Raw genomic sequence first — 18,631 nt, forward strand, 5'->3', positions numbered from 1 at the left:
AGTGAGAATCTAAAAAAGAGTGGATATGTATGTGTATGATTGATTCGCTTTACTATACAGTAGAAACTAACACAACACTAAGTAAACTATACTCCAACAGAAATAAATTTTTAAAAAATAATAAAAATAAGAGAGAAGAAGCACTATTCTGACCCCGAGGATGGTGCTATTTCTTTGACACCCGACTACCAAGAGCCATTCATTCTTCATTAAATGAGTCATTACATGGAGTATGCCCCATTTAGCTGATATATCCTTGATAAGCTAGCAGGCCCTATGTTGTAATACCCAGAGCTTTTGCTTGCCTGCACAGCATCCTTGTGGTAACTAGAAAAACACACCACTCTCTTGGCTGATTAAGCCCTGAGGACTTGAAGCTTGTGCAAAGTAAAAGGAATTGTTAGTCTGAAAATACAGGCACATGTCAGGGTCCATGGCAGGGCTAGCTTGAATGTTATTTCTCCACTAGGCTCTTGGAGAGCATAATGCTCAGTCCTAAGCAGTGACCCTGATGGCATAAATCTAACTTGCTGAAACCTCCCTACTGTGAACACAATCTCCAGGTCACAACCCTCTCTATAGGAGAGACCAAACCAGAAGATAGGTTGGAGAGGCCTGAAAGCATCCAAGCAGAGCTTCTTGATCGCTTTCAAGTACTAAACTGAGAGTAAGAGGACCTAGCCTAGGCCCTGTGATACCAGAAATGCCTATTTCTGTAGCTTAGTTAATTTCACCATTTATTAAAAGGATCCTCTGAGATTCACAATGTACAAGTTTTGGTCAACATGTAAGTTTATGGACCATCCCTAAATCCTTATTCCAGGTAACTGTTTTATTACACCATTCCTCAGGATAAGCAGTATCACCTAGACTCGAACCAAATTGTATCTTCTTGAATGTCTGCGTCTGAAAGGAAGGATATTTTACATAACAGCATGTCAAACCCAATATTACCTTTCAGTGAGGGCTGTAATTTAATTTTTTTCTCTTTTTTAATGTCTGCTATAGGCCTTGAGTAATATATATATATATATATATGTAAATTCTGAAAAAGATAAACTTGTCCTCAAGGAGTCCATAGTCAATTTGTGGAGATATTTAAGCAGGTGCCTATTAGGTACATAAAAAGAACACTTAGCCCTTCCCTGCAGAACCAGAACAACATTCCCAGGGAAGTGAAGTGAAAGCCAAGACTAATGCCAAGTACTATGCTAGACTCCTTGAGGATTCAAAAGTGAATAAAGTACCCTGCCTTTAAGAGATCTATAGGCTAAAGGAGAAGAGAAGTATAAAATAGTCAGCTCCCAAATTACTGGTCAAGGAGGATATACGGCTGGTGATGGAGCAGCTCTCTGGAGTGGGATGCAATGGCCATGATGGAGGTTCTGCAGAGGGCATTTGAACCTGAGCTTGAGGAATAAGTGGGGATGCAGCAAGGAAGATAATAGGGACGACACAATACACAGGAAAAACAAAGAGCATGTGGGTGTGAATGGGCAAGCCCAGGTGGGGACAGGTCACTAGCTCAGAGCAAGGAAGGAAGCAGAGTGTACAGGGAGGCAAGTAGACACACCTTACCAACTGGTTTATTGCTTGTTCTTTGGCACTGGAAAGCAATTCTGCCTGATCCTCACCTAATTGTCATCCCTGGCACAGAAATAACTGCAAAAGAATGATTGCAGTGTCATTTATAAAACACACATTAAAAATACAAAAAGGGTTTTTCTTTTCCTATCTGTAAAACTCTTGGTTTGAAAGATAGGGCAGGGCCCATTAGTAGAGATTCCGAAGCAAGCTGTACTGATATCTTATGCAACAACCTAAATTCCATAGCAGATGATGTCAGCTATAAATGCCCTATAAATGGAGCAAGACTTCGGATGCATCTGAACAATTTCTCTGCATCGATACCCACTGCTACAAACATGGCTGTCTCAGTGCTTCGGCTGACAATTGTCTGGGGACTGCTTGTCTTAATCCTGACTTGCCAGGCTGGTAAGTACTTTAAGTCTCAGCTCATGCTTTGTGCAGTAGTTAGCCATGACTGGAGGACGTCAGTGGCACTGATCTGGAACATGCAGAGGAATGAGGGGAACTTAGGGCACAGCAGAAAGCACTGGACTGGGAAACAGAGGCAGATTTAACAAAAAGCAAGTAGGATTTTTATTCAAATGTGCTTCGGTTACAGCCTCTATCCTCCGTGAATGTATGAAGTTTAGAATGATTTTTTTTCTTATATCCTCACATGATATAGAGACACTATTATACTATAAATTCCTTGAAAGCTGGGGGCATTTGTTTTTTGTTTTTTTAATGACTGTAACTAATAATATTCAAAAGTGAAGAGTCTAGAATAAGACTCTTGGGCCTGGCTCCACCACTGATCAGAAATGTGACTCAGAAACACTATTTAACCTCTATGGGCCTCACACTTAAAAGGGAGTATCAGTTGTTAACTTTCTCATTAAGCTGTCATGAAAATTAAAGATAAAACATACTGTTCCATAATAAACACCAACATTAACTATTATGGATATGTATTATCTTGTTTGATTCTCATAATTATTTCAAGTAAACGTGCCCAGTTTTATCATTTCCCTTTTTGCAGGTAAATAAACCAGGCTAGCAGGGAGAAAGTTACTTGAGCATTGACACAGGCAGAAATGGCACATCTGGGACTAAAACCCAAGTCTTTAGATTCTTTCTATTATAAAGCATCTACTTCTTTCATGTCTGTTCCAAGCACACAGAGGACCGCAAGGCAGCAGGCAGAAGTCTCATTAATTAATTTTTGGTCTACAGAAGACAATGAGCCCTTAATCTATCTCCATTGAGAATAACAGGTCAGAAAATACAGACAGTGCTAATTAGTAATAGAACCTTTTGAGCTATTTTAAATATAATTTGGCAGAACTCACAACCTCGGTCACCCACTGTCCACTGGCACAACATGTGGGCAGACACTCCAACAGGGCTATGGCAGGGGTGGCCTCAGAGATTACTGTGTCCATCTGGCTCTTTGGTTTTGGTTTTACTCACTAAGGCATGTCTGACTCTTTGCAACCCCATGGACTGTAGCCTGCCAGGATCCTCTGTCCATGGGATTTCCCAGATAAGAATACTAGAATGGGTTGCCATTTCCTTATCCGGGGAATCTTCCTGACCCAGGAACTGAACCCACATCTCCTGCATTGCAGGAAGATCTTTACCACCGAGCCACCTGGGAAGCCCACTGTGTCCATCTACCCCTAAGTAATCACTGTGATAAAGCGAAAAGTGAGATTTATATCCTAGAGACCAGTCCCAGGTCTGTCTCTCATGAGCACTGATACTGGTTAAAACAGTTCACTGCTTTGAACCTCAGTTTCCTCATCTGTAAAATAGGATAATTACCAACTTTACCAGGTGAAATGAACACGCTTTTGTAATCACTTTATAAGCTACAAAAACTGTAGAAATATCAGCATTATTGTTTTTCAGAACTTTATGATTATACTAAGAAACACAATCAGGTATTAATATAAATAAATGCTGCTAAAACATTAAGAAATTTGAAAATTTTGGAAAATAATAAAAACTAAGAAATTTGACATACCAGAAAAAAATTACCAAAACCAATAGTTGAATATTTTCTCCTTTCAAATATAATATGGGGTAGCTTTTATTTGCACTTCTCTAGTGGCTCAGATAGTAAAGAATCTGCCTGCAATGCCAGTGACCCATTTTGATCCCTGGTTTGGGATGATCCCCTGGAGAAGGGAATGGCTACCCACTCCAGTAATATATACACATATATAAGATGTACAAAGATATATCAATTATCCTTCCATCTTGACAAGAACACAATGAAGAAACTGAGAGGCAGAGCAGTTAACTACTGATTACATAGTGAATTTTTTGCTGAAAACAAGAAACAAACTCAGGTATACAGGACTTCAAAACATCACCCACCACGCTATAATACCTCTTATATATATTATCTAAGGGCAGAGCCAAGGATCTGATCTTCATACACACTCTAAGCCAGGGCTCCTTGTATTTTGAAAATTTAGCATCATGTTAAAATAAAAAGTTACAATAAAAATAATAAAATTAAATTGTTATTCAAGTAGGCAGATAGGAACCAGAGAAAAGAACTCACTTTTCATGGAAGGAATTTCCGTCTGTAGCTGGTAAATGTCTCCAGAGAACAACTGCTTGAAGGCAGGATTTCATGTAAGAAACATGTTCTGTGAAATTTAAAAAAAGAAAAATAAATAGATTCAAACCCTGGCTCATCCACTTGCTAGATGTGTGACTTTAGGTGAGTCATTTACTTTCTCTGAGCATCTGTTTTCTCTCCTATAAAACTAATGCTATCACGGAATTGAATAAAGATTAGGAAAGTGATGAATGTATAACCTAGTACCTACACATTACGAATATGCCTTCTCTTTCCTTCCCCTTCCTGTAATGAAAACAAAGCAATTCTGGTCTCCGTGGTTGCCCTGCCCTTTATGTAAGGATCATCTCCATATATGTCCATTTTTGCCTTAACTCTTAGCAGCATATGCTATGTACATAATAGTAGGCTCAAAAACACTTATTGAATGTAAAAACCAACAGCTGAATAAATACTTGGTGGTTAGTATATTGATCTTGTCTTTAGGTCTCAGACTATTAAATCTTTTTTTGTGGCAAAGTAAAAAATAAATGTTTGCAGAGTTGAAAGCCATATTTTTTACTAAGAGTCTCTATTTTAGGATATGATATAAATGCAACTCTTCTCGCTAATTGATAGCCTCCACACCAAAAGCTAGTTACATCTCCTTCATTCAGAGCCATGGGGTACATTGTCTAGAGGGTGGGACTTCTTGAGTCAAAATTTGTGGTAAGATTGACAGATAAAACACAGGGCACCCAGTTAAAGTTGAATTTCAGATAAATAACAATTTTCTATTTTAGTTTAGGTATGTTCTAAATATTTCACAGGTCACAGGTCATTCTTATATTAAAAACGTATTGTTGTTTATCTGACATTCAGTTTTAACTGGGCCTCTGTGTTTTTGTTTACCAAATCTGCCAGCACTACTTGTGAGGCTACAGTTAAATCAAAAGATAAAGGGCTCTACTTCATCCTGACACCAGGGTCCAAAGGGGAGGCCATTAAATGCCGCTCTTCATTGCTTTTAATCCCCTGAACCTGTTAGACCACTAAGCAAAGCCAGATCCACCAAGGGACCTTGCATGTCACCAACTTCACTTTCTGGATCTTTGGCCTCATTCCAAAAGGCACTTGATTAAATATCAAAAGTAAGAGATCTAGAGCCTGTTGTACACAGTAAACTAAGTCAGAAACAGAAAAACAAATATCATACATTCACACACACATATGGAATCTAGGAAAACGGTATTGATGAGCCTACTTGCAGGGCAGGAATAGAGACACAGAGGTAGAGCACAGGCCTGTGGACACAGCGGGGGAGGAGAGGGCGGGGCGGACTGAGCGACACTGGAGCATATATATTACCATATGCAGAATAAACAGCCAGTGGGAACATGCTATGCAACACACGGAGCTCAACCCAGTGCTCTGTGGCGACATCCAGAGAGGTGGGATGGGGTGGGGGATGGAAGGAACTTTCAAGAGGAAGGGGATGTATGTATACTTATGACTGATTTAGGTTGTTGTATGGCCTGAGAGTTGGACTGTGAAGAAAGCTGAGTGCCGAAGAATTGATGCTTTTGAACTGTGGTGTTGGTGAAGACTCTTGAGAGTCCCTTGGACTGCAAGGAGATCCAGCCAGTCCATTGTAAAGGAGATCAGGCCTGGGTGTTCTTTGGAAGGAATGATGCTAAAGCTGAAAATCCAATACTTTGGCCACCTCATGAGAAGAGTGGACTCATTGGAAAAGACCCTGATGCTGGGAGGGATTGAGGGCAGAAGGAGAAGGGGACGACAGAGGATGAGATGGCTGGATGGCATCACCAACTCGATGGACATGAGTTTGAGTAAACTCCGGGCGTTGGTGATGGACAGGGAGGCCTGGTGTGCTGTGATTCGTGGGGTCGCAAAGAGTGGGACACTACTGAGCGAATAAACTGAACTGAATGGCAGAAACCAACACATTGTAAAACAATTATCCCCCATTTAAAACTGTTTTTCAAAAAGTAAGAGACCAGCAGTTAAAATCACATCTTCTCCTGATATTTGTAAGATCTTCTGCAAGTCACCCAGTGTTCTCAGATTCTGAGTCCAGTGAGCTAAAATCTGCACACTCCAAAAGATTGCTCAAACTTAAAATTGCATATAGATGTAAAATCATTATTTACAGAACTATCACATGCTGGGATACAAATGACAGAATTTCTCCTTGTCATCATAATACTTTCAGTCTTATAACACACATGTAGTTAGTTCATACCTTTTTTGTCCAAGACTATGCAGTTCATCACAGAGTGCTTTAGAACCCAGGTTTTAATACCAGACAAACATGGGGCTGAATTCTGATTCTACTACTTCAACACTGTGACTTTGGTCCCCTTCTAGACCTCTCTCAACTTCCATTTCTTTACCTTTAACTTGGGATAATAATGTCGCCTCCCTCGTAAGGTTGCTGGGAGAATAAACTGAGACAATGCACATAGATTGCCTGTCCCAGGATGGCCTGTCCTATGTGCTCAGCAAGTGCTACCTATTATTATATCATCCTCCTCATTAGCACTTCCAGAGGTCCAGGGATTACGTGAGAAAAATACATTAAAACCAAGCAGCCTGTATTTCAGTCCCAGCACTGGCGTTTACTAGCTGCTTTAACTCTGAACAGGTAACAACTTCTGTGAGCTTCAGTTTTCTCATCCAGAAAGAGAAACCGTGTCTACCTAGGCATCAATATCTGTGGGTCTGTTTGTTTTAGGAATAAATGGCATAATGCACATGAAGAGAATAGGCAGGCATTAGATGCGCCATAAATATATGAGGTTATATAATGGGGGGGGGGTGTTATAAAGGGCCCTAGGATTCCTTACAATGAAAGAAACTTCCTTATCTTTTTTGCTGAGAATCAACCCTGAAATTCTGTTTTGTTTTTCAGATGACAAACCAGAGGACAAGCCAGATGAGCAGCCACATGACTCAGGCAAAAATTCAGAGCCAGAGTTTCCCAAATTCCTAAACCTTTTGGGCTCGGAGATTATTGAGAATGCGGTGGAGTTCATTCTCCGCTCCATGACGAGGAGCACGTAAGCACTGAGACAAACCTTGCTTTTGTCCAGTTGGCTGTTGGTAATGACCACATTGCATTAAAATGAATGAGAAACAGAATTACATGCATGCCACTGTACTGTTTTAATTGAAACGTTGCCTACGTTAATATATATTTGCATCTGCATGGATTTCCCTAAACTCTTTGGGGGTGAGAACACTCCCAAGGAATTTATGAAACAAGGGGATCCATAAAATATGTTTTATTTCAGGACCAAGTAGTGGGGGAAGAAGAGCATCAGACCAACAGGCAGAAAACTAGGGTCTGGTCTTGACACAGGTGCTACTTACTGGGTGATCTGCGGTTAGACTCTCCCTCTCTGTGTGCCTCAGTTGGCTAATCTGTAAAGTTAAAGGAATCAAGGACCCACCCAATGCAGACACAGTAATTCTCTGATGAAGGTGGTGGGTAGGGATGTGCTCAGTAGAAAGGGGTATGAGGAGTTCTGTCCTTATTTTCTAGTCTAAGTAATTTAGGAGGGTTAGCAGACACAGTAGCTATCTCTCCTCCAAGGCAACCTAGAGAACCTCTCTAAGGAGAGAGGGTTTGCTTTGATCTTGAGAGACTGTCTTGCTGGCAAATTGCACAGCCCAGAATCTTCCCATGATTTTCAACCTGCTTCCAAGCTCCTGTGCCCAACTCCTAGCACATCCTACCCAGATTTACATAGCTCTGGTTTCTAAATCTACTTCACCCTGTTCTTCATTCTCCTGACATTAACCTCTCCCAGTTCAGCTCGCCGGGGTCTAATTTGTTTTCCTGAATTTCTAGGTGCTAACCTCTCTGAGACTCTGCTCTCTAATTCTCTCTTCACAACACCCTAAGCAGAGTTTGATAAAGTATAAACCATTACTTACCTGCTTAAGAATCTCCTGGAGAATGTTACAAAACGCAGACCCCTTCATCCCATGTTGCACCTTCCCAGGGCAAAGCTGCAGGTTTGCCTTTTAACAACCTTTCAGGTCATTCTCGGAGAAGGCAATGGCACCCCACTGCAGAACTCTTGCCTGGAAAGTCCCATGGATGGAGGAGCCTGGTGGGCTGCAGTTCATGGGGTCGCCAAGAGTCGGACACGACTGAGCGACTTCACCTTCACTTTTCACTTTCACGCATTGGAGAAGGAAATGGCAACCCACTCCATTGTTCTTGCCTGGAGAATCCTAGGGACGCGGAAGCCAGGTGGGCTGCCGTCTATGGGGTCACAGAGTCGACACGACTGAAGCGACTTAGCAGCAGCAGCAGGTTATTCTAATATTGATTAACCATTGATTGGATGCTCTGAGCTACATGGCTGGGTCTTAAAGGTACACATCACCTTTAAATTTATATTCACATTTTGTGTAGATGTGAATCTTTCTATTTTTCTAGGGACAGTGCTTCTGACTTTATAAGATTATCAAAATAGTCTATAACCAATGACAGATTAAGGGCCACTTCTGTATAGAAGTGATCAGGGGCCATTTTGTAATGCCCGATCTGCTTAAATTGATATATTACAGTCAGGTGAATGGGCAGGAGTCTGCATACAATCAAGAACAAACTGTTAAAACTTAAAAGTGTTTATTTTGTGTTTTCATTTTTCCTATCATGGTTGCTTTTGCAACTGTCGAGTTCCCACGACTGTTCATGTAAACAAGGAAAAGAATAAGAGCAACACTATTCATCTACAAAGTACAGATTAGACTCCGGCTGAACTCAAATTGTTATAAATCATAACAATAGTAGTGCAAATAATCAGAACAATAATAATCACTTTTATTGCTTCCCTGGGGGATTCCCTAGATATATTATAAAATAGCACCTGTTTTCTCTGTTAACTCAAACTTGAGGGTTCTTCATTAAAGACACAACAGTCCTTGCTCAAGGGAACACATCTAACTGCCCTCCCTCTTGCCCCAGAAAATACCATACATATGGCAGAGGATGGGGAGTGGGAAGAGATCCTCAAGAACTATACCTAAGAACTTAATGTGTGTTTAGGAAAGTAGGGGGAGGACTTGTGAAGGAAACAATCTAGACTATAAGTCCAGAAGTCTCCTCAAAGAAATTGCAGTCCTTATTGTATAAGACGACATGAGCATATCTGGTGATAACTATAATGTTTAGGTAAATGTCAGGCAACCCTCACAGTGAGGGTCTAAGGAAAGGAGCTGGCACTGGGCAAGTATGCTTAGGGGAGTGTTTCTGGCAAAGCAAGATGTACTTTGGATCTTAAAGGACTTGATGAGATTTGATTAGAAGAGAGAATGACAAGAATGATGGAACTTCATAAAGAGAGAAGTTTTGCTCTGTTTACTCCTGTGTATCTGATGCCTACATACCATGTCAATCACGTAACAGATGCTGGGTATGTGCTTTCAGGACAGACAATAGACCAGCTCACTCCCTCCACTTACCCTCTGGGTAAACTTAAGAGCTGTATGAACTGCATTCTGGTCGCCACTGATCTAAAAATATCCATATTCTTAATTCCTCTGGGCCTTTGAGAAGCCTCCAGTTCTTGTGAATTTTACCCTGACCCCCAGGTTTCCATGACACAACATTTTCCTTGTTCTCTCCCTACCACAAGCCTTTCTTTCTTATTCTATTTGACTTTTCATGCATCTGCCCCTTAAACATCATTGCTACTCAAGGTTCCAAATGTAGAGCCTCCCTGATTTTTCACATCACAGCTTCCACATTAGGAATATTACTTACAGTCTGATGTGTTCCTAATACAGATGTCTATTGCATTCTTTTCCCTGAGCTACAGAATGTAACAATTCATGGGTTGCTATAAAAACCTTATTTAGGTTTTCATCAATACATCAAATTCAGCTGGTCTAAACCCAATCCCATCATCTCACTTACAAATCTGCTCCTCTTCATTTTTTCCTTATCTCAGTAAGTCACATTTCCATCTATTCAGAATCTAGACACTTCAGGTCTTCTTTGATTCTTCCTGCTCATCACCACTTCCATCCAGTTGCTAAATTTTCTAAGTTTTTCTTAGGGCTTCCCAGGTGGCTCAGCAGTAAAGAATTCACCTGCCAATGCAGGAGATGCAGGTTCAATCCCTGGGTCAGGAAGATTCCACGGAGAAGGAGATGGCAATCCAATCCAGTATTCTTGCCTGGGAAATCCCATGGACAGAGGAGCCTGGTGGGCTATAGTCCATGGGGTTGCAAAGAGTTGGACACAACTTAGTGACTAAACAACAAGTTTTCTTCCTATACCAGTCCTTTTCTTCAACTCCACTGACTAGTAGGGCTAGTTGAGTCGGTCATCATCTCTTTCCAGAGCTCTTCTCGTTAGATCTATCATTAGTTACACTGTTTCTGTCTCTCCCCACTCCAACCCATCCTCTACCTATCTACAAATTTGATTCTATCACTGCCGTGCTTGAAACCCTTTCAGTGAACTTCCATTGCCTGCGAAATCAGAGCAAATGCATCAGCTGATGCTAAACAGCCTTCCCTGATGCCAATATATCTTTCAGTCAAATCTCTCACTTCTGAAGCCAAACACCTGATGCCCCAGTGACAAGTAATTTCTGTTTCAGAACAGATAATGTTTGTTTAAATCTCCAGTTACCTTTGCACGTGATTTTCTGTCATCAGTGACTCACCCTCAAACCCCAGCTCCACTCTGTTCACCTGCTAAGTCTAATCATTTTGTAAAATCTAGTCCAAAGACAAGCTCTGTGAAGACGTCACAGACCCCTACTATTAGAAAAGTCAGATGCTGGGATTTCATAATGCCTTTGCAGGAAGGCAAACTCCTGCAAAGGCATTATGAAGGCATATGGCTTTTCTTACCTCATTGTTTTAAATTATTTGTCTCTGAATGCATCTGTTTTCTCCACTAGATAAGAATATCCTCATAGACCGTATTTTTTTCTTTTACCTTCTCAACAGCTACCCCACAGCCAATTCTTTAACAGTATAGAAACCTCTGGCATTAATTCATGCTTCTGGAGACCTAAGTTTTAGACTCTGCTTTGCAATTTACCAGCCATGTGACTTGAACAGGCTGTTTGATCTCTGTGAGCTTCAGAGATCTTTTCATATGTAAAAAGATTAAAAATCATCACTTACCTATTCAACAAATATTTATTAATTCATACTATATGCAAGGTATTGTTCTAGGTATTGGGGATGTATTATGAAACAAATAGATCGAAATATCTGTCTTTATAGAGTTTATATAAGACTAGACACCAAACTAATAGATATCTTGGCAGAATTAAAGAGAGAATTATGCATGCATGGCTTGTCAAATATGACCTACTGTAGAAATCTTAAATCTTATGATTTTATGACACAGGAAAACCTGAAGAAGAAAAGTATTGCTCAAATTGTATAAATTCATGATCTTCTTAACATTCCTGATCAGTCTAAATCATAATTCATTGTTTTCTCTTTATTTTTTTCAAGAGAATTTTTGGAACATGGTGATAAACAAGGAGAACATTCATCAAAGTGACTTTCTCAGGTGATTTTAACTTAAAAACTTACAACCAAAAAATAGTATACTGAACATACCAAAAAAGGTGTGTTTTTTTTGTGTGTGTTTGCTTTGTTCTTGCATTGTTTTTTTAAAATAGTTTTAAATAGATGTATTTTCATTATCTCAAAGTCACAGACTTAGTAAGATTCTCTTAAAGGAAGAAGCACAACTGTGGGGTGAAACAAGTAAGCACTGAAGTGAGGAGAGCTGGTCTTGTCCCAACTCCGCTTGGAACTTGATTTGTGCAAGTTCTGCCTGTGAAAGGAGGAGCTTATACGCACTAAAGTCTAAGGACCCATGAAATCATGCAGTTAGTTACTCATGAGGATAAGATTTACAGAAACTAATTCCAGCGGAAAGAACTAATAAGCTCTCTAATTTATACGAAAACAGTCTGATTTGTGTTCAGAGATACCTGCTGATTGCTTATCCAGTTCTCTCTTGAGAATGGATATCAAAATATAAACGCAGAAATGTTAGACCTGGGAAACAAATTCTATAAGTAACTAGCACAAGCTAGCTTAGTTTTAGGTTTAGGCATTAAGCTAAGTGCTCTGTATGCATTACCTAATTTAATTCTAACATTCGCTATGAAAGATAGGTATTGTCATTCTAAAATTTTATAAATAGGGAAACCAAAGCTCAGGGAGCTTAATTAATGTGATCTGAATCCAAGCAGCCTGAGTCCATAGTCTGTGCTCCACCACTAAGCAATAGAGCTCACTGGAGAACAGAGAACAGTGACTAAACTGTGTGATTTTAGACATGCCTCGACGTGTCCATAGAAATGATACACTACCCCTTTGGTTAGTTGAGTTCTATACATCTCTGGGATGCATATTTATAAATCTGTAGGTAGATATATAAATAAACCATCTTTCTCTATAACATATGCCTCTTTCTTACACAGCCCTTTAACGCTCATTTAACCCATGCCAACTATGTGTCAAATTCTGTCATTGCTACAAAGATAAGTAACACTGTCCCATCATTAAGAAGTTTCTAGTTTAGACTATCACCTAGCACAGTGCCCTCCAGGACTGTGCAGGGAAACGGTCAAGTTCTATGTACAAGTTCCGTGGCTATGCCTTGTAGAAAGGATATAAAAAGGAAGCCCTGGAGGAAGGAATGGGCATTAGGAGGGCTTTGCAAAGAAGGTGCATTTCCATATACAGTCTCAGATAATAAGCAGAAAGGAGCCAGTTCTCACAAACAAATCATCTAATAATCAGACACCTAATTAATCTGAGATCTTCACAACCTCTGCTTAATCACATTGACACAATTTCCTTATGTTAATAGCCTTACAATCTCAGCTCCTAATGTCCTGCGTCACTTGAAATCATGGGGATTTAAGTCTCCCAATGTCTTAAGTCATTTGACATTTAACACACCTTTCTTACGTTAAAATAAGAATCTGATGAATCTCACTACGGTTATAAGAGAAGTAAAAGATGGCAAAGCACTTTGCAAATTCTCAATATCTATCTACATTTTTTTAATTAAGAAAAAAGTGTAACTGACACACTAGATGACATGTTTAGACTTGCTGAGTCTGAACTTCCTCAGGAGGGAGCTAGAAAAAATAAATTTCATAGGAAATCTTTAAGTAACCAATGAGCAAAATTGCAGATGGGCAAGACACCACTCAGTATCTACTCCATGAAGCCTGATGGGAAATGTTTCTTTTAGAATTTAGAGCAAGAAAAAAGAATGAGTCTTCCCTAAGGACTGCTTCCTCATTTCTGGTTATAAGATTTATGTAGCTTGGTCTATTTCATTTATTTTTCCTGTCTATCCAGAAGCTCAAAAACTGATGACTCAATTTATCCCAGTGTTTAACATACGTGCCTTCTCCCTTCATCCCTGTTATTGATTCTTGCCTCATATATCTTGCATTTTCATTTTTGTTGCTGTTGCTTGTTTTTTTAAAATACATATTATAGTTGATTTCATTACAATAAATCATCTCATGGTCTACAATACAGAGACATAAAAATGTGCTTTTCCTAGGTCTTAAGCCCTCTCTAGCTGGTAATTGTTTCCCTGTGTCTGGTTTGTTTCTAAGGACACACCTACATGGCTCCAGAATAAGCCAAGGGCAACCAAATCCTGCTTTTCCAGTTCTGTTTCACAAGTCCTCCAGGACAGAGGGCTCAAAGCAGTTCCCAGCAAGTGCTCAGAATTCAGGTCCTGGCTTCAACCAAATACAGCTTATTCTGAACATCCTGACTTTGCAATTTTGCTTCTAGAAGTCAAAATAAATATGTCCACCAGGGGTCACAAATCCTAGTTTATTAAGGTTTTTGTTGGTAGAAGTAATTTTTCCAGAACATGTTTACAGCTTTTAATGATGAAAAAATATGAAACATATAAAAATTATTATTATCCAGAATAACTGAAGAACATTTCAAATTAAGAGAACTAAATTTTGCATAATGTAAATCCAAAGTCTCAGAACCAGTAAATGACAGAAAAAGGATTTGAACCTGACTCCAAAGAACAAGCCCTTAATCCCTAAAAATGTATGAAATTTCAGAGTTAAAAGTTTCATAAATCCTTTTTGGAAAAGTCTTTCAAAAAATCTGAACCCATGTTGTTGGGCTAGTAAACTAAAATCTGACCTTTAAAAAAAAGTTAACAAGGTTATTGGTGTTCCACTGTCTTCACTGGGTTTGGGGTCGCACAGAGTTGGACACGACTGAAGCGACTTAGCAGCAGCAGTGGCTCAGCAGTAAAGAATCTACCTGCAACCCAGGAGAAACACAGGATCAGGAAGACCACTTGGAAAAGGAAATGGCAACCCAGGGTTGCCCGAAAAAACCCCAGGGACAGAGGAGCCTGGTGAGGTTGCAACAGTCAGACGTGATTTAGCGAGTAAACCACTACTCCCACCAGTCTTTGCTATTCTCATGAACTAGCAGAGTGCCCTTGAGGACACTTGAAAAGAGTGGATGGAAGAATTTTGGCAAGTCTAGTGCAGTCTTTTCATTTCTTCTACAACCTTGTTGCACCGACGGGGGTCCTCAGTGGCCATTGGTGTGGTTGAACCACTGTCAAATCTGACCAGCTGAGCCAGGAAGATTCTCCCAGAATTATTTACTGTGGACAGTAGGACAAGACTGGAACCATAAAGCACAACGACAATTATGGCATTAATTGCACTCTACAGCTCTACAGCCTATAGCACTCTAGTCTAGAAAAAAATCCACGTGCTTCTGTCCTGGATCCTGTTCTTCCCAAGCATTACTCCAGTGTATTTTCAATAAATCTTTTGTTTGTTTGTCTTCCTTTAAGCCAGGATAGGTGTGCATGCAACACAAAGAAACTCTCATAATGCAGATAGCTAAGCAAAGAGTGAATACCTACTAAATACTGAAAAATGCATTACTTTCTACCATAAATTTAGATAATCTACCTTCTGCATTTTCCAGAGACTTCCAGTTTTTTATTCCCAATTCCACTGACATTTAATAAACATTGTGTAAATTTAAGATGTACAATGTGTTGATTTGATAGACATGTATATTGCAAAATGATTACCATGAAAAGGTTAGTTAACACATTCATGACCTCACATGGTTACTTTTTTTTTTTAATTTATTTTTTGGCCATGTGCAGCAAGTGGGATTAGTTCCCTGACCAGGGATGTACCCCCACACCCCCTGCAGTGAAAGTGCATTCTTAACCCCTGGACCTCCAGGGAAGTCCATATAGTGAGAACTTTTAAGATCTACTTTCTTAGGAACTTTCAAGTACATAATACAGTAAGTATTATTAACTATAGCACCATGCTATATATTAGATCCCCAACTTATATATTATAACTGGAAGTTTGTAAACTTTGACCAGCTTCACCCATTTCTCTCACCACCTCCTCTGGCCCTGGCAACCACCAGTTTTACTCTCTACTTGAATGACTTCCCTTTTTTTTAAGATTTCATATATACGTGAGGTCATATAATATTTGTCTTCCTTTGTCTAACTTGAGCTTCCCTGATAGCTCAGCTGATAAAGAACCCACCTGCAATGCAGGAGACCCTAGTTTGATTTCTGGATCAGGAAAATCTGCTGGAGAAGTGAATGGCTATTCACTCCAGTATTCTGGTCTAACTTACTTCACTTTAGCATAACATAATCCAATTCATCTGGTGGTTTAGCCTCTCCAACTCTTGCGACCCCACAGACTATAGGCCTCCAGGCTCCTCTGTCCATAGTATTTTCTAGGCAAGAATACAAGAGGGGGCTGCCATTTCCTTCTCCAGGGGATCTTCCCAACCCAGGGATCAAACACAGGTCTCCTGCACTGCAGGTAACTTCTTTACCAACTGAGCTACCAGGGAAACATTGCTGCCAATGGCAGGATTTCCTTCTTTTCTAAGGCTGAACCATATGACATACATACGTATGTATATATATATATATGTATATATACCCACATACCACATCTTCTTTATCCATTCATCCATTGACAGGCATAGGCTGTTTCTATGTCTTGTTTATTGCAACTAATGTTGCAATGAATATGGAGGTACAGATATTTCTTTGAGATAATGATTTTATTTCCTTTGATATATATCCAGAAGTAGGATTGCTGGATCGTGTGGTAGTTCTGCTTTTATTTTTTTGTGGTAGTTCTGTTTTTTATTTTTTAACCTTTATGACTGCACCAATTTACACCCCCACCAACAGTGCACAAAGGTTCCCTTTTCTCCATATCTCCGCCAGCACTTGTTATCTCTTATCTTTGATGATAGCCGTTCTAACAGGTGTGAGGTGATATCTCATCATGGCCTTGTTTTGTATTTCCCTGATGATTAGTGATGTTGAGCACCTTGTCATATACCTGTCAGCTGTTTTTATGTCTTCTTTGGAAAAAAATGTCTCTTCATGTCCTTTTCCCATTTTTTTATTAAAAAAAATTTGTTTTTGCTGTTGATCACTATGAGTTCCTTATCTATTTTGGAAGTTAATCCCTTAACAGATATAAGATTTGCAAATATTTTCTCCCATTCAGGGCTTCCCTTGTGGCTCAGCTGGTAAAGAATCTGCCTGCAATTTGGGAGACCTGGGTTCGATCCCTGGATTGGGAAGAGCTCCTGGACAAGGGAAAGGTTACCCACTCTGGTATTCTGGCCTGGAGAATTCCATGGACTGTATAGTCACTCTGATATTCTGGCCTGGAGAATTCCATGGACTGTATAGTCCATGAATTTGCAGAGTCGGACATGACTGAGCAAGCTTCACTTTTACTTTTCACTTCTCCCATTCCATAGGTTACCTTTTCATTTCTTTTATCATTTCAAAACTAAGCTATATTTAAACATCACATCATCTTAAAGTTATCTAAGATTTCTATTATATTCAGCATCTGACATGTGGACTGCTTCTTCCCAACAAATATGACCCAAGAATCCTCCTTCAGATCTGAGTGCCTAATCTGTGCTCAGGAAATTTACTGTAAGTGAAATGATTGGTGTACTCCCGGTGGGAGAGAGACATGCCCTATCAGAGCTTTTGTCGTTATCTCCATCTGTTTGTTGTACAATTTGAAATCCCTCTTCCATGCTGGTAAAACAGCAAAACACAACACAACACAACAAATAACAACAGCAAAAACATAGGCACCGAATCAGTACTGGATTTGGTGCACTACAAAGAAATACGTAAGACTTCCCTGGTGGCTTAGATGGTAAATAATCCACCTGCAGTGCAGCACACCCAGGTTCGATCCCTGGGTTGGGAAGATCCCCTGGAGAAGGAAATGGCTACCCATTCTAGTATTCTTGGCTGGAGAATTCCATGAATAGAGGAGCCTGGTGGGCTACAGCCCATGGGGTTGCAAAGAGTTGGACACAACTGAGCAACTAGTACACAAGCAAATATCTAAGATCTCCAGCAACCTATAGAGATTTTGAAATTTCCCAACTGCTCTACAATGCACATTTCCTCTTCCTGCCCTATGTTACCTCTCTTCTCACCCTCCAATAAGACCCCTCTCTGCAGCCAGCAGAAACACTTGTTTTTGTTTTGTTTTCTATTTTTAATTTATTTTTATTTTTTCAATTGGAGTATAATTGCTATACAATATTGGGTTATTTTCTGGTATATGACACGAATCAGCTTTGTGTATACATATATCCCCTCTTCTTGAGCCTCTCTCCCACCTCCCCCAAAATTCCACCCCTCTAGCTCATCACAGAGGACTTCCCTGGTAGATCAGATGGTAAAGAATATGCCTGCAATGCAGGAGACTGGGTTCTATCCCTGGGTTGGGAAGATCCCCTGGAGAAGGAAATAGCAACCCACTCCAGTATTCTTGCCGGAAGAATCCCCATGGACAGAGGAGCCTAGCAGGCTACGGTGCGTGGGATTGCAAACAGTTGGACAAGACTGAGCAACTAAACACACACAGGTCATCACAGAGCACTGGGCTGAGCTCCCTGCGCTGGATGGCAGCTTCCCAGTCGCTCTTTCACGCATGGTGGGGTATATATGTCAATGTACTCTCAGTTTGTCCCGCACTCTCCTTCCCTCCTTGTTCCACAAGTCTGTTCCCTACTTCTGCACCCCTATTCCTGCCCTCAAATAGGTTCATCTCTACCATTTTTCTAGATTCCATATGTATATGCATTAATATAAGATATGTGCTTTTTCTCTTTCTGACTTCACTCTGTATGACAGACTCTAGGTCCATCCACATCACTACCAATGACCCAAATTCGAGGCCCAACTGTTTTTGAAGATCAAGAATCTCTCATATTTTCATGTTTTCTTTTGCTTTTTTATGATCCCTTGACACTATTATCTCACTGTAACCTTATAACTGCAGCATACTTGGGCCAAGTGTACAACTGAAGTAACCTGGGCCAAGTATTATTTTCTTCACAAGATAGGTG

At 40.1% G+C, this 18,631-nt stretch overlaps 1 protein-coding gene across 2 annotated transcripts; it reads left to right on the plus strand.

Annotated features, from left to right (window-relative positions):
• C7H5orf46 (chromosome 7 C5orf46 homolog) lies at positions 1,865–15,745 on the plus strand. 2 transcript variants are annotated; one of them, XM_018050184.1, is made up of 4 exons: positions 1,865–1,995; positions 7,074–7,221; positions 11,660–11,717; positions 14,422–15,745. In XM_018050184.1, exons 1-3 carry the CDS (start codon positions 1,881–1,883, stop codon positions 11,706–11,708), a joined length of 312 nt encoding a protein of 103 aa, XP_017905673.1. In that variant the 5' UTR covers positions 1,865–1,880; the 3' UTR covers positions 11,709–11,717; positions 14,422–15,745. The 2 variants fall into 2 exon arrangements, with proteins under 2 accessions (XP_017905673.1, XP_005683175.1); XM_005683118.3 differs by lacking the exon at positions 14,422–15,745 and adding an exon at positions 13,801–14,088.

Source organism: Capra hircus, chromosome 7 (assembly GCF_001704415.2).
Source record: "Capra hircus breed San Clemente chromosome 7, ASM170441v1, whole genome shotgun sequence".
NCBI classification, from domain to species: Eukaryota; Metazoa; Chordata; class Mammalia; order Artiodactyla; family Bovidae; genus Capra; species Capra hircus.

Excerpts from the sequence above, each read along its gene's own strand:
- C7H5orf46 (XM_018050184.1), top strand. The coding sequence starts at position 1,881 with ATGCATCTGAACAATTTCTCTGCATCGATACCCACTGCTACAAACATG. Across the intron at positions 1,996-7,073 it reads AATCCTGACTTGCCAGGCTG|ATGACAAACCAGAGGACAAG; the intron begins GTAAGTACTTTA and ends TTTGTTTTTCAG. Across the intron at positions 7,222-11,659 it reads CGCTCCATGACGAGGAGCAC|AGAATTTTTGGAACATGGTG; the intron begins GTAAGCACTGAG and ends ATTTTTTTCAAG.